The 16205-nt window shown below is 44.6% G+C and overlaps 1 protein-coding gene across 1 annotated transcript in view; it reads left to right on the forward strand.

Moving 5' to 3' along the window:
• The window catches only part of gmds (GDP-mannose 4,6-dehydratase), a 38000-nt gene extending 22783 nt beyond the window's left edge, over positions 1–15217 (forward strand). The window contains exons 8-11 of the mRNA XM_088425711.1: positions 4686–4804; positions 5964–6060; positions 14080–14148; positions 14813–15217. Of these exons, the coding sequence (XP_088281837.1) occupies positions 4686–4804; positions 5964–6060; positions 14080–14148; positions 14813–14875 (348 nt within the window). The 3' untranslated portion in view covers positions 14876–15217. The remainder of the gene's footprint in view (positions 1–4685; positions 4805–5963; positions 6061–14079; positions 14149–14812) is intronic.
• Positions 15218–16205: the final 988 nt, after the last annotated feature.

Here is a 16205-nt window from a genome sequence, read left to right on the forward strand (position 1 = left end):
GGAAGCATTTTGGAACGTAATTGCAAGTCATTCAAACAAGTTTTGCTGTCCAAAAAAGTCGAACGGACTCCACGCCTCCATAACAGACGGATCGCGCTGGAAGAAAGGCAAAACTAGCAATCAAATGCCAATTTTTCCAATTCGGAGAACAGCCTGCTCTTTTTTCCCCGTCCAATGACACGAAAGCTTGGCGGCGCCTCGCCGTAACACATTGTGGTGCAGCTGCGCTGGATTACTCCAGCGTACGGTAGCCATGTCTCCGCCCCTCCCTCACCTCAAGCCCTTTCCCTGACTCGAATTTTGATATGACACAGGTGCACGCTTTGGAAGATCCGATGTCAGCTACTTAGTGTCCACGCCGCTCACAAGTCGCTTCAAACGCCGTCGCGTCCGACGACGCGCTGAAAGTATCGCCCATCCGATCCCAATTTGCAGATTTGCCCATTGAAGATGACAAAATACACTCCCTTCATATACGTTTCCCTCGGTGGCCTCCCGTCGCTTTCGTTCTGGGAATATCCTCGCCAGTTCCTCCGCGCGGGATCCCCCTCTTTCAATAAGCGAGAGGCCGGAGGTATGCGGCGCCCGGACCGGGTTCACGCCCTCGTTGGTGCCGCGCGATAGTCCGGAGGGACGGGAACAGCGAGGGTACGATTTCCCTCTGGAAAAAACGCATCCCGAGTCGGAGCGGCTTGAGCTCCTACACGAATGGTCTTCAATTCCAGCCACGTGGACCCAAGACATCAGAATTTTGTGTGCTAAAAAACAGAGGTTGGGGATTCTCATTTACCGCCATTCACAATGTTTGTTTCTCACAACATATTTTGCTCCACGTGTTTCATGTGTGGAGAACGATTCAAAACGTAATCAATTAAATAAAAAAAAAGACACTTTTTCCGTTTTGCTTATTCTATATTGTTAGTTGAATTCAATCGTCTTGAATCAAAATGAGATTTGAATCGATTGGGACTCGCGAGACGGTTGAAGATTTCCACCCCCAATGTTCAGCTTTTCCACTCTTTTGGGTATCTTTAAACCCTCAAAACATCACCGCCGTTGTACCGAAACGCACTTTTACATTGGTGTTGGCGTGCCAGGTGGGATTTGGAAGCGGCAAAGCGTTGTGACAGATTTGGGCCTAATTTGAGTCAGCAGGCTTCCTTTGCTTTCTACCAGGGATTTTCCAGCACCGCTTTGCTTGCGGATGATGCGAGGGCGCACATGGAATCGCTTACGAGCGGGCTGCCTTGATAACGCCTGCCACCGCTGGGCCGCGAGATTATTTACGCGCGTATTGGCTCAAATCTCGGATCGTATTGCTGTAGTCGTTTGATATTGCATATTAGCTTGTCGTTTTCGAGATTGAGGCTTAGTGACTATCGCGCGCATTCTTCTGACGTTTAAGAAAGCTTCAGTGTATTTCCAGTACACATTTGTGATGCGCTTTCACAAAAGTGGGCTCGTGCGTCGATATGGACGCGTTCCAATCCCGCGCTTCATTCCCTTTCGAACGATATACAACAGACTGTTGATTGATATGATCTTCCGCCGAAGACCTTTTTATCACCACGGGTTGGGGAGACGGGAGGGAGGGAGCCGTCGCCTCAAAATGACATGAATTAAATCAATCATGCATCTCAATTTCACATGCTATTCATTTCGATACGAAACGTTAATTACATGCAAATGATACTTGACGCGAAACCGTTTTCATATGCCGTAACGAAGGGAAATACCGTGCCGCAAAGGCATCCAAGGCTGCTCAAAATAACAAGCTAACATTAGCTAGCATGTTAGCTACTGTCAAAAGTTATTCCATCAACAAACCTACAACAACAACCACATTCTTTACAACTCACAAAACGTAATATCAAGAGCGGCCAGAAGCGACGCCAAATGACAAAGATCATGCCAAACAAAGCGCAGATTTAATCAGTTCCAAAACATCAATTCGGCTGAGGCCCTTCCGGTCCGGTACCAGTTGATCCACGGGCCGGTACTGGGCCACGGATGGGCGGTTGAAGGCCTCTGATTTATCGAACATTGGAAGACATTACAAAAGGAAAATCAAATAAACAAAAATTCCAGACAATTGTTCGTGTGTGCTAAGCTTGAGGAGGGTCTACTGAAGATGCTACTAAATGAGTTAGTTTGCTCTTAATTTAAAAGGATTGTTTTTGTCAAAGCATTCAAAAAACGGGGATGAAATTAGTTTTGCCCATCCCTGCGGGAAGCCCATTAAAATGTTGCCAAGCGGCTTTGCGTACCCCCGTTTGAGATATTAGGTGACAATGTAAACGGGGAGTCCGTAACGGTCAACAGGGAAGGCACCGATTTTTCAACTGTTTAGCCATGGCGACTGTGGCGAGTAAGAGAGAGCAAAAGAGCAAAAAAGAAATAAATGGTGGAAAAAATGGTGGGAGGAAAATGAGGCTTTGGCTCACAAAAGTGAGAAACTTCAAGATGGGAATACCCAAACGTCTTCCAGTTCTCCTTTTTTGACTTGAGAACATTGAACTTTTCAGTTGGCCTCCTTGCGACAACAAATACAAATAAAGTGAGGGTTTTTCCACTCTCCAATAAAAAAAGTTGCTTGTCTCATATATACAATGTATTTTTTTTAAATAATTTTAGAAGCAATTTTCTAATTTAGTGGAGCTCAGAAACATCCAAGTCTCAATATTTTTTCTTATTTTTGATGAGCAGTTTTGTTGTCATTCTAGTTTGAGGAGCAACTTCGTCATTTGGTGGAGCTTTTTTTTCGCCAGCCCACGTCCAAAACCTGATTTGAATTACTTCCACAAAGTTTTCCAAGATGGCGGTGAAAGACGAGGCCTCCATCTGAACGGCGTTGCCCGTGTTATATCGTTAACGATGATGACACTGATTGTTTCTATGCATATAATGAAAAATGATGTTATAGAACACATTTCCTGGCGGCATGTTTTCGACATTTACAGCGGGTTTTTAAAATGAATGACTTTTTAGTACATAACAATATTAGTGAACTGTTTCTTTTAACTCCTTCGGCGCCGAGCGTTATCGGAAAAGGCGACCCGCTGATCACATCTTTCCAGAGCAACACCCATCAAATGTACTCAGTCGGCTGAAAATTAAGTGGCGCGTTGGCCACGAGTGTCATCATACGATTCATGAAATTAAAAAAAATTTTAAAACGTCACCGGCAGCCGAAAAGTTGTTTACATGACGATAATTCTTGTCACTGGCAAGGAAAGAGTTAATGGGGGGGACCGTGCACAAAAAATATAGCACTCCTGGTATTGCCTGTTAAAAACTTTGTTCTGTTGACGGGTTGTAGGCTCGTCACCTGTCTCTTCACGCCGCTTTTTCCCCCTTCCCGAAGACGTCCGTTTCTTACTCATCGTGTATTTCGGAAGGGACTCATCCGGCCCGGTACCAGTCGATCCACCGACTGGGATTTGGGGGACCTCTGATTTAGTGTGTTTGTTTTGTGAGCCGAAGCTAGTTTATTGACGTCCATGTCTTATTTGGTGCGTCTATTTTGAATTGAGTACATATTGCAGTACATAGTACGTGGGCGTGTATATGCGTGGAATCATTTGACTCAAGGGAAGAGAGTTTGGGAGCGCGAGACCAAATTGGCTTACGCGGCATGTGTCGCGCAATTCAAAGCACAACTCTGGCGCTGACTTCAACACGTTCTTTTTTTTTTCCCTCCATCGACGTGATTGATCACTTGTGAATGTCAGCAGATTCACAGCGAGCCGTCATTTGTATTTTATTAGAGTCTCGTAAATGCACTCTGCCGTTCTGTATTATTGTGTATGGCTCATGTTATTGCCACTCGGATGAAACGTTCTTCTTCACCCCAGTTGAATTGAATATTGTCGATAACCGGAAGAAAATGTATTATGGGAGCGTTTTGGCTCGCTCGTCACTGGCCAGGCAAACTACTTTTCTATCCGGGCTGGGTAAAAAAAAACTTCCAGCAGCAAATTTCAAAACACAACGATCCTGACATTTATTTTTGATTGCAGCTGGACATGCCAGATTTTTTGCACCAAAATAATCATTGTCCAAATTTTGGACCATGTAAAACCATCATAATGACATTTTTTGTGATGCCTTTCCATAGGTTTTATTTCTCTTGCGCGGAGGTCAAAACTGTCGGCAAACAGAAAATTCTTTGTTGCCCTTCAAAGACTTTGTTGCTTGTCTTAGCCTGGACCCATCCATCCATCCATCCAGCCATCAATATGAAAAATTTCAATTTCATAAATCTATAAATGTATTGCGCAGTTACTTTTGCTGTTCTCGCACTTTTTGTACATAAAGGGGTTGTGGGTTCCCTCCCTCAAAAATCAATATACGGGTACGTATGGATATGGCTTGTGCCACTGACCGTTTTGAGGGGTGGAAAGTAAATCCCTGTTTCTATTTGACGATGTTATGAGCCTTTGAAAGTCAGCCCAAGTTGGCTGAGGATAAGGGCGGGTTAGTGAAAAATCCCCAGACGCGCCGGGGTTAAGACGCGGGCCCACGACGGCGTTCTGCGCACTGGAGTGTGCCGGCGCCAGCGCTCGGCCCTCCTTTCCCACAGTACGCGTCCCCGGAGCTTTGCCGGTGACGTCAGGACAGAGGTACCGGCGAGCATTTCCCGCCGCTCTTCTGACGGCGCTCTTCTCCGTCTCCCCCTCTCTCAGGCCATGTGGTTGATGCTGCAACAGGAGGAGCCCGACGATTTCATCATCGCCACCGGGGAGGTGCACAGCGTCAGGGAGTTTGTGGAAAAAGCCTTCAAGCACGTGGGCAAGACTATCGAGTAAGCGCACGTACCTACGATCGCTCTTTTGGAGCTTTCCTCTTTTTGTCCATTTTCTCATTAGAAATTTCAGTTTATACGATAAAGGTGCAGAGACAGATATTCGCTTGCCGTTTTGCTCGTAGGGCCCATTTCTCGCAGTTATCTTCAATGTACATGGGAGTTTGCGCGAGAGATGCGACGATTAATCCAGAAATCCAGTGGTTCTCAAATCGGGCTACGTGAAGGCACTTAAGGAGCTTTGTAAGATTCCGTGCTTTTTAAAGAACAAAATACTCCAAGAGCTAACACTAGGTCCAAATTTTAATCAATATACTATAACTTGAATGCCACAGCATTCTGTTTCAAGTCTTGTTTTTTTTTTCTTCATTCAAAATGTTTTGCGCTGGTTATGGGGTACTAAGTCATATCATATCAATTTGTTTAAAATGGAGATCTTCGGGAGATGATTTGCTGATTATCTTGGGACGTTCTCTAGCCAAGTGAGGACCATTGTAAGTTGAGAGCACGTCCATGCCCACGTCCATGCCGGCTTGTCCAAAGGCTGTCAGAGACATCAAGCCGTCTTCTCCTTTTCATAATGTGTCAAATAATGAGTTTTACAACCTTCTGTGCAAATGCTCTCAAATGGATGCACGCTATATGGAATGCGAGTTATATAAAATCATTTTGAGCATTTTAAATGATGACATTTCGCATTCGAATGAGTATTATTCAAACAGATATGTGGAAAAAATAGGTTTGTTTTGAGTTACAAGTCGACCCCCTAATATGGGGTTTAAAAATGAGGGTAAAAAACGTATTCTCGGGAAATACTGTATGTATAATCATTTTAAGGCTTGCGAATGACATTATATGACTTCATTTGTATTGGAATTAATGTTCTTCAAACACGTGGAAAAAAAATTGGTCTGCTTTGAATTATGCGGTCACAAGTTGACCCCTCTTAATATGGGCTTTGAAAATGAGGGGGGAAAAAAACGTGTGACTGTGTAACTCGTACTTTGAGAAATACGGTAAATCTAAATTGTTCCTCAGTCCTTGCGGCTCCATTCAGCTCAGCTGTGAGCGTGTCAGTGTGGGTAGGTGACATGTTTTGTCTTTGAAAGAAAGAAACAAAAGGATCCACGCTGACACAAATGCGCTCCCATTTGCGCAGGTGGCACGGCAAGGCCGAGCAGGAAGTAGGCCGTTGCCGAGAGACGGGCGTGGTGCACGTCACCATCAATCCAAAATATTTCCGCCCGACTGAAGTGGTAAGTTTCTTACTTTTGCACACTCCAGCTTTCTTGTTGCCACGCGGCTTCCGTTGCGAAATGTTTGACAGAGATGGAGCCTTATGGAATGTTTCCCCGATCGCGTTGTTTTACCGTCCCAGTACATTTCCGCACAAGTCGGATTAGTAAAGCCCATAGTGTACATGCGGACAACCATTTGCAGCTAATCTAGCTAACTCAGCGCTCCTTCAAACATTCATTCCTACACCAAAATCTCTACAATAACCATAACTTCTTAACACGCTGGATCCCAAAGACGTGTCTGTACGTTTGATTTTTTAAAGTCCAGTCATTCAATCCCTGTTTTTTTTTTTTTTCAAGTGTTTGTCTAAAAGATGGCTGCTGATAAATGAGTCAAGTGCTCAAGTAATCAATTATTTAGTACCTTAAGTACTCAATCAATGACTTCCCTTAAGCAAACGTTTACTTTAGTACTTAATTACCAACAAAAACAAGCACTGCTTCTTAATTTCCCAAAGCGATGGGCTATTTTAGTACTTAACTACCTAAAGTAATCAGTTACTTAGTACTTAACTACCTAAAGCATGATTAGAGCCTCCTTCAGATCGGATATAGGAATGATGTACAATGTGTGTATATGTTCACTTCAATAACCGATCGATAAAACATAGGAAGATAAAAGAAGACGCTATGGAAGTATTGCTCCTATAAGCTCCTTTACAGATCTTCTCCTGTTCGGGTGTCACTTTCTGCCCTGAAAGCTTCAGGGTGACATTATGGCAGCGAGGTAACGATCACTTTCTGATAGCGGGGGATGAAGTTTTGTTTCGGAATTTGGAATCATTTTTCAATTCATTAGCCCAGCAAGCTGGATTTTTTTTTCCATTACTTTGAGGCCCTCCGAAGAACAAGCAAAGTTAACAGCATACTCGTTACACCCTTGTTATTTATAACCCATAAATGTCTACTATGGCCTTGTGTCCCTAATTTTTGCGTCCCAAATTATAAAAAAAAGGCATATTTGAACACACTCTGTGTTTCACACCATGTGTGAGGCGTGAAGCGGCCCCCCCGTCAGGCCCCTGAGGGTCTTTTGGCGGCCCCTCAGGGAGAGTGTACTGTTAGCAACGGATTAGCCGGCGCTCGGAGCAGTCTCCGGATGACAAGTCCCACCGACTTGAGCCGTGTCGGCGGATTAGCGCGGGGGCCCCGCTGACTGACGCTCCCGACGAGGCGCGCACCTGGCCCCGCATCCTTTGCAAATGTTTGCTTTGATATTCAAAAGTCTTCGGCGACAATTTCAACTCTGAATTGGATCGTACGACGGACAGAAAGGTGTTCATATTCTCAACGAAAAAAACTTTCGCTATCAAATCGGGACCGGGTTTTGTTAGATCCGCCGCAAAAAACGTCCAGCCGAGCGCAGTTGAGCGACGAGAGCCATTCGGCTCCGGTCTCCGCCATTGTCTATTGTGTTGATTTGGCTCTTGAAGAGAGCGCAAAGTGTTTAACCTTTGGCCTCTTGTAGGCAGGAAGTGGACCGGAGCGGGATCGCGGCTTTTAGCATTGTTGCTCTCCTCGAGTGGAAATACCTGTCATCGTGTGGCTACACGCTGCAAGAATTCAGCTGATTCACACGCTTCTTTTGTCTTTCTTGTTGACTACATACAAGAAAACGTGCGTGCGTGCGCGCTTGGAAAGGGAGCTGGCCTCATGCCGTGTGCCAATGTATTACCGTATGGGAGGAGAAAAGAAAAGACTTTATTTTTCCATTGAACGCAAACAAAATATTGATTATTTGGTACGTTGATAAACGTGTTCCATGTTTAGTACAAATGATTCGATAAATGAATACATCTTGTTTTTAATTGTTCTTAGCGCATCACATACCCTGTCACTTAGCTCTTTTTCTGACATACATCCTTACTGTCCTACATGCATTCCAAGAAGGTGATTTAAAAAAAAAAAACAAATCGCAAAAAAACCATTGACATATACTCATTTTCAGAGGTGACTTGTTGAGTCAACTCTGCAAGCACTAGCGATACCGAATCCTTTTCTCTGCCGCGTCCTTGGGCTGAAGGGGACATCTTGTGAAAGGTGCAGTTCTTCCTTGTTTTTTGTGTGTTTGTTTTATCGTTTTGCGGTTGGCCGGACGCCTCTGTAGCGGTTGGAATGAGAGCTAGCAGCGGAACCGCATTTGTTCATACGTGAAGCAGAAAGTATGCTTGAAAGCTGACAGATTTGTTGTCAATGTAGTTAGCGATAAGAACATTAGCGCGGGCCGCTGCTGATGCGCTTGTTGGCGCTTGTTCGCGCTTTGCCAACTTGTCAATCTGAGCCTTTCGGCGTTTGGACTCGGGCCAGGATCCGAGTCTTCCCTTCCTTTTGTTTATCTCCCAAACGGTAGTCCGTTTGTTCGTAAGCAACGCGTCTAGGGCTGCGATGAACGATCGTTTTAAGATATAGCTGTCACAGTCAATGGATTAACCAAGTGAACGCTAATCAAAATAAGCAATATCTTTGAATCATCAGGTAAGATGGTGGTGGGGTTTGTTTTTTCTTCCTCCAAGGAAGTAGAAGGTATTTGCCGCTGGTCCCAACTCTCTGCCACAATTGTAAAAAGTAGGATTTGTCACTAAAGTTGCTGTAAGTGATCCTCGGCACAGGGTTAGGGTAGTGAGAGCACCACTGCCACCTACTGTAGCAGATGTGCAGCTGCTTTGACCAAAATTCCATCCACAATTCTCCACCGCGACTGTAAAACTTGATGGTTTGTCGATAAAATTCCTGAATCTTTGACAATAATAGCGCCGCCTCCACCTACTGTAGTGGATGTGCAATTAAAAAAAAAATAGTTTCCTCACTGCGCTGTGTGAAGCCTCATAAATGAAAGGTAAAAATCAGAACTGGATGCTGTTTGCCAAATGTGTAAATGCAAAACAAGTGAGTTAACATACTATTGCAGTTCATATGTCGCTTGAGGCCAAAAGGCGCTCCCGGCTGATTGACAGACAGCCGGCTGTTTTTTTTTTCCCTAAGCTCCTGCGCGAGAACCAGTCCCCGTGGATGGCATGTTGTCACTCGGTCGCTTGTTTTGCTGTCCCGTCGACTCACCTGTCATATTTCCCGTCCGCTCGTGCAACTTCGCCTTTTCTCGTTGTGGCCTGGAATGCCCTCCGGCCCGGATGAACTTTCTAGGGGACAAAACCTGAATCCCGAATCCGGTTCCGGCCCAACCAAAATGCTCCCAAACGCCTTTAAATTCATAATAATAATTGTAGCCGTTGATAATATGAGCGCAGTTCTTTCGGTTGCTTTGAGATGGCACTGGTGTATTAGTGGTGCGTACAAAGAAGTGCGTTTAGCTTGTTTTATTTGTATGTTTTTATTTGACATTTCCAGCAAGCTGGGCATAATTTACAAACCTACAGGAGCAGTAATATAGATTTGGGGATCATTTTCAGCATGTAAGATTACTTATGTTTAGTTGAAGGTCATGCAAAGTACTTCCTGCGTGTTATGCTTTTTCATCTATATTTTCTATATTTCTGCGGAAAAAGTCAAGAGATTGAAAGTGAAAGCGAGCGCTGCCATGAATCAGTGCGCTGACATGACTCACTGTGACGTGGCCCTGCACGCTCAGTCGACGCACGTTATCGTTTTTTTTTTTTTTTTCCAATCTCTTATCTCATGTAAGCAAACAAGACACGCCATACAAATAAACTCTTTCAGCAAGCATTTTCAAACTGATTTTGCATCGGGCCATTTCGGCCGTCTTGTTTTTATCGTTTCTCATTTGGAGTCCAATTCACGAACACTTGCGAAAAAAAAGAATTTCCATTGAAATTTGAAAAGGCGTCGTGGCCAAATGCGGCTTTCAGTGACTGCGGCCTTTGTTGTGCAATTTGTTAGCGCTCACATCAAAGGCTAAAAATAGCGAGGTTGGGACGCACCCTTCCTCGGTATCTGTCAGCCGTTCAAGTGTGGTATGAATGATGTTTCTTCTTTTGGGGATGGCTGTCATACCAGCGGCGAGAAGTGCAGAAACGTCTTAACGGACTAAAAATAGGCAAACGTTAAAGCGCAAACAATGGCTCCACTGATGAAGGCGCTGTCGCAAGCGCGCACCTGAGCCATCCACTTGCCAAATGTTTTCCATTCCAGGACACTTCCACGCTCGGATGATGGCAGCCGCTAAGATTTCATCGGCGACTGATGCTCAATGCATTCCTTGTATTGTTTTTCCTTCTTTCTTATTTCTTTTTTGATATCATGACCTGTGGGCTTAACCGTCTTCCATTCCGAATACCGCGATTCCCCAAGATGAGACGCAGCCTTCATTTTTGCCTCAATTTCAGTTTTTTTTTTTTTTTTTAGCGTGTTTGATGCATCAAAGGTTTTGAGGACAATGTCAAAACCATAGCAACAAATCTCATCTTTTGTAAGTTCTCCATATATGTTTGTATCCGTAAATTACAGTAACCCCCCAAAATATGGCCAATATCGTTGTAAGCGCTTTTTCAAGAGCCTGTCAAGGGTGTCGGTCAAGTAAGCCACGAGGGCGCCGCACCGCGCGTGGAATGATGCAAACGGGGTGACCCACGGGCCGTTTGCTCCAGGGAAAGGAACAGGGACGCAAAATGGGATCGACCTCTAACCCCTCTGTGAGGCGATCCCGCCGCCTTTGTCGTGGAGGGCGGGGAGGCCGCGTCGTGCTCCTCATTACCGCTTCCCGCTCTTCTAGCGCGCGACCCGTGTATGGATCGCGCTCTTTTGACACATACGCGCACAGTCACAAAGTTGATGAAACGCGGATGCTGCTCTCAACGTGGGAAATCTGAACACGCTTTAACCGATATGTCACTTCGCTCCAAAAGATGAGACGTGTTGTGTTTCCCCATAGTTTTGACAGTGTTGCCAAAGTGCGGGTGCGTCTTTTACACGCTAACTTAGAAACGTTGAGGGGAAGTCTTCTACGCAGGCGCGGCCTATATTTGGGGGTAAATGTGTGACAATTCCCTGAAATGGATTCGACCCCGCAGCCATAAGAGCCCTCCGACAGAAACGAGAAGAACACTTCGTCCCGCGTCTTAGCTTGACGGGCTTGCTCCGTTTAACGCCGTTGTCGGCTTTGTCCGCCCGAGCCTTTTTGCCGGAGAGAAAGCATGCGCGCGTCTGGTATTTCCTGAAAGGGTTTCCCCCCGTCGTCGGCTCGGCGCTCGCAAAATGGAAAGGAGCTTGAGAAAGAAGCGGAGCGCGCCCCTCGGGCCGGCCGCGTCGACCTCCCGTCGTTGCAAGTCTTGGCCGCCGTTTGCGCTCGGGCGTCACAGCTGTGACGTATGGGCGCGTCGGCCAAGCGGACGGCAGCGCAGAAAATAGCAGATTTGACCCCCGAATTCAACCCGGGCAATTAGGTTAATCTGTCCGTGCGATTTGCGGGGGGTCGGCGATCGTTGGGCGATTGGAAAGGAGCCCTTTTGGTGGCGCTCTCAGCGCGTGGCTCACGCAGGCGAGCCTCCGCTAGGGCTACCGGAAGAAATGCCGCCAAAGCTAGAAAGTCAGATTTATGGCTGAAGAATTTTTCAGAACCAAGTCAGGATTCGGACTGGAGGCCAGAACGGTGCCCACGTTTGTTTTTTTTTCTGCGCCGCACACAAAAAGAGAAGAAAAAAACGGGCCCCCCGTTTCTGCCGACGTGGGGAATTGTGATCCGTTTCCTTTCGGTGGGAATCATAGAACGGAGCGGCACTCGGGGTGGAGGGGGGGGGCAACTCTGGCCTGAAACTCGCAGCAGGGCCGCTCTCTCTCTCTGATCTGTTTTCTCTCACCCTTTGCTTTTTCTCTCTCTCGTTTCCTCCTCTTTTGGATATTTTTGTCTCCCTCTTTCTTCTTTTCATTGTGTCCTGTTTTATTTCTCTGTTGTCCCTCCGTTTCCCTCTTTTGTCTTTCTCATTTTCTTCCTTTCATTCTCTCCTCCCTCTTTTTTTCCTTCTGTTTTCTTTCTTGCTCTCTCTCTGTCTTGTTTTTTTTCTAGTTTCTCTTTCTTTCTCCCTAAGGTTTTCTTTGTATTCCCTCCTTTTTTTTTTACTTTTTCCCCTGTTTCTCTTTTTTCTTTCGCGCTTCCTCATCTTCTTGCTTTCATTCTCTTTGCTCTCTTTCTGTTGCCCGTCTCTGCCTTGTTTTTTTTCATATTTTCCATTCCTCTGTTTTTCTGATTCTGTTTCAATGTTTTTTTCTCATTTTTTCTTTGTTTTATTTGTCTATTTTTTGTCTTTCTCTCCTTTTTAAAATGTTACTGCCTTTCTCTCTGATTTTCATACCTTCAATTCTCTCCTTTTTCCTTCAGTTTTTCTGCTGTGTTCTTTCTGTCCAGTTTTTTTTTCCTCAAACTTCTTTTTTGTTCTTGTTTTTGTTCTTTTTCAGTTTTCAAGTTTGATCTCCGGTCTTCTTGCTTCATTCTCTTCTCTCTGTTTTCTTTCTCTATTCCCTCCTGTTCTTTTTCCCTCCTTATTGAAATGTTATTCTTCCACTTTTTGGTTTTCCTACTTGAATTGCATTTCATTTCTTTCGTACTTTTGCATTCTTTCTGTTTTGGCCCCGTCTCCCCTTTTTTCCTTTTGTCTTTTTCATTTTCTTCCTTTCATTTTCTCCTGGCTTTGTTTGTCCTTCCGCTTTCTCTTGCACTTTTTATTTTCTTTCTTTTTCCTCTTTTTTTCATTTGTTTCCAATTGTTTTTTTTGTTCTCTTATTTTCATTCTCTGCTTGTTTTCTTTCTTTCCCCCTTGCTCTCTGCCTGCCTTGTTTTACTCTTTCAGTTTTCTGTCTTTTCATCCCTTCCTTTGCCCCTATCTTTTTCTTTTTTTTTCATTCTCTTTTTCTTGATTTGGTTCTCTTCTTGCCGTCTGTCTTTCTCCTGCTGTCTTTTTCTTTCCGCTCATTTTTAATTGCGATTGCCTTTAACCCTTTTCTATGAGGTGCGCTCGCTCACTGTCCGCTCCTCCTAAAATGCTTCTTTTCAATGATTCCTTTTCTTGAAGCAGGGAGGAACGGGATAGTTTTCCTCCTAAAACAAAGCAACGGCTTAAAATTTTAACCGACGCGGCGATTTTTGCATTTAGGTATTACTTCTGTTCATTTTTTGGTTTTCTAATGCCAGCTTCCATCAAACCTTTGCATTAGTTTTCCAGCCAGCGTTGTGGGCCATTTCAAACTGTCATTTTGGGATATGCCGCAGCCCACGGATAAGCGTGCCACAAATGTCCCCCGGGCCGTAGCGTGGACACCACTGCTGCGTATCGTATAGGCTTTGCCACGATATATGGCGGCGCCGCCGGTTTCGTCACGGGATGATTGAGTTTGGCCAATGGCCGACGAGCGGCCCGTTGACTTGCGGCGTCGGGCGGAAGCTTGGCAAAGTCTCCTCGGGAGATGACGCGCGTCCAAGGTAGCTCCGCTCTTCACGTGCGGCGCTTTGAGCGGAACGTAGCCGAATGTCGCCGGCGGCTTCCAAATGGGATCCGTATGGCGGCGCAACATCATCTGTTTGCGGTTTGACTTGAGTTATTGGCGACCCGCTCGCTTCGGGCTCAATTGGCGCGACCGAGTCGCCGTCGGCTATGACTTGAGTATATTTCTCTTTGCTCAACACGGTAACATCAAAAAATAAACTCCCAACGGAAGCAAAGTAAAGACATTTTTCGACAAAGTTGCATGTTAGCGTTTGAGGCCCTTTTTTATGTCCCAGCTTTGCTCACGCAATTGTTTTCGGTTCTTAACAGGGTTGAGGTAGGGTGAAAGGCTTAGTACGATATTTGTGCTATTTGGCTGGAATAATTTTTGCTCCTTATGGTAGCAAGACAAGAGCTTTCAGCCTATGGCGGCTCCCCCAGATGGCTCCGGTCAAGCCTGATTTTGGAGCGGCTCGCGGAGAGAAGGAGCCATGATTTGGAAGAGTCTTGGACTTTGTTTATCTTTGGCGGGCGCCGACATTTGAGCTCTGCCTTATTTGACTGTGCTGCTTTTCTCACCTGTTAGGATTACCTGCAAGGCGACAGCAGCAAAGCGTATCGCAAGCTGGCTTGGAAGCCCAGCGTGACTTTTGAGGTGAGTCGCAACCCTTCTTTTCTTTCCTGCTTGCCCCAAAATCGGAAGAAATGGAGAAGCTCAAAGGTTTTTGGGCTCAACAACAATTTAGGCTTGCCGTCTTTCGGGGTTGAACAAATAACTCAAAGTGTTGGCTTGGATAAATAATCCAATTTTGGGTCATAAAGGGGGGCGTGTTGAATAAAAAAATCAGTCGGGTTGAAAATAACTCGTTTTATTGCTCAATTTTGGAATTTTAGTCTGCTGCTCGGGGGAGTGAACAGAATAAGAATTTCCTTATGCCAATAAATCTCTTGAAAACTAATTATGCATCAATAAAGGGCCATATTTGGGGTTAATTTGTCCCACTTTCTGTGTTGTTTTGTATAAATCAACCTTGCAAAAATAGCTGCTTTTGTTCAAGACAACCTCAAAGGATTTTGCCTCAAAAAAATAAAGTCCTTTTTTCTAAAGTCCTTTTTTCTAATCAAAAGGCAACTGTAATTGTTATTCGGTTTTATTCAACCGCCTTTATTTTGAATGGGTTTCTTGTCATTAAAAACAAAGAATGGAATGAGCAATAGAAGCAATAGAAACAAATATCCATACACTGAAATATATGCGAGAGTAACCTTTTAGGCCCTTTGAACGTGACGTCACCTGTGCGCGTGTGCGGCGTGAGCAGGATCTGGTGAAAGAAATGGTGGACGCAGACATCAAGTTGATGGAGAAAAACCCTAACGCCTGACCCATCGCCATGCATCACGTGTTCAAGATGATTCCGCTTCCGGTCGTGTGCTTTATTTAAGAACGCTCAACTTGTCATTGTCCAAAGGTAAATCAATCAATGCTCTTCGATGCTGTGTGTTTTCGTGTCTCGTTCGTGTCACGTGATCGACTTTCCCACGCCTCCCTTGGCCTCCGGAGTCGTTTTCGGTGTCCGGGCTGCGCAAAGGTCACGTGGTTGGATGGGATACTTCTCCTTGTCATCTATTTAGTTTGTCAGCACACTTTTGGTCATTTATTATTATTGTTTTGTTTTGTTGTTTTTTTTTGCACGAATTTACAATAAAATTGAAACGGAATTGCACTTGATTACTGTTTTTTAAGAACAAACGCCTTTGCTGTCTATTTTGAATAATTAATGAAAGCAGGCCTAACCCCCCCCTCAAAAAAAATGTTTGATGGTTTACGCCTGTGATTGTTTTTTGTAATTAACTTATAATTCGTATTGAACGTTTTTAACAGTATATTAGGAAACCGAACACAAAAATCACGCGATTTATTTTGATAATGGTCATAGTTTCCTCTATTTTCGTATGAAAGCATGAATGTTTCAAAATGATTGCTTTTGTATGTGTGTGTGTGTGTGTGTCTTGTCTGTTCGTCTCTCTCTCTATAAATACATATTTATACAGTATGTCCATTTATGTATTTTCTTACATTAATTATTGTGATTATGCGAATGTATCACTGGGGGGGAAATGCCTTTCGCGTGCTGAATGTTTATTGAGAAAGGCTGCAAATGTGCACGCACCTGCAAGTAAAAATGGCTTTTTAAGTCAGAAGAAATCCAATTGTAAAGTGACTAGCGCTCCCTTCCAGTTTTTGGGTTGCCAGGCGGGGGGAGAAAAAAATCCCAGTGACGGTTGTTTAGGATTAGCCGCGAATATCTACTAGAGAGGCGTGTGGAGTCACGTGACCGAGCCGTCTCATCCAAATTGGAGCAAGAGTTGCAAACGCGCGCAAGCAACATTCAAACCGTTAAATGAACTCGAAAAGCAGTTAGTCAAAAAGAGAGCGCGCATTTCTGGCCTGAATTATTTGACGCTCATTATTTGGGGCTCTTTACAAACCCCTCACAGCTGTATTGGATTTGCTTTGCAAGCAAAGCAACTCCAATTTCTCCTTATGCCCAACATTTGGCTCAGAAGTCGTCATTTGATTTCGACGCAAATTTGGGAGCAAGAACGCAAAATTGCAGTTATTTTGTGACCCAACTTTTTCGAACGTTGCCAGCCTTTTTTTTTCAACCGGTATTGGTTGTACTTTATTTTTTGCCCCCAGCGCATGTTTTA

The sequence above is a fragment of the Hippichthys cyanospilos genome, chromosome 10 (assembly GCF_059441005.1).
Source record: "Hippichthys cyanospilos isolate Australia breed blue-spotted pipefish chromosome 10, RoL_Hcya_1.0, whole genome shotgun sequence".
Lineage (NCBI taxonomy): Eukaryota > Metazoa > Chordata > Actinopteri > Syngnathiformes > Syngnathidae > Hippichthys > Hippichthys cyanospilos.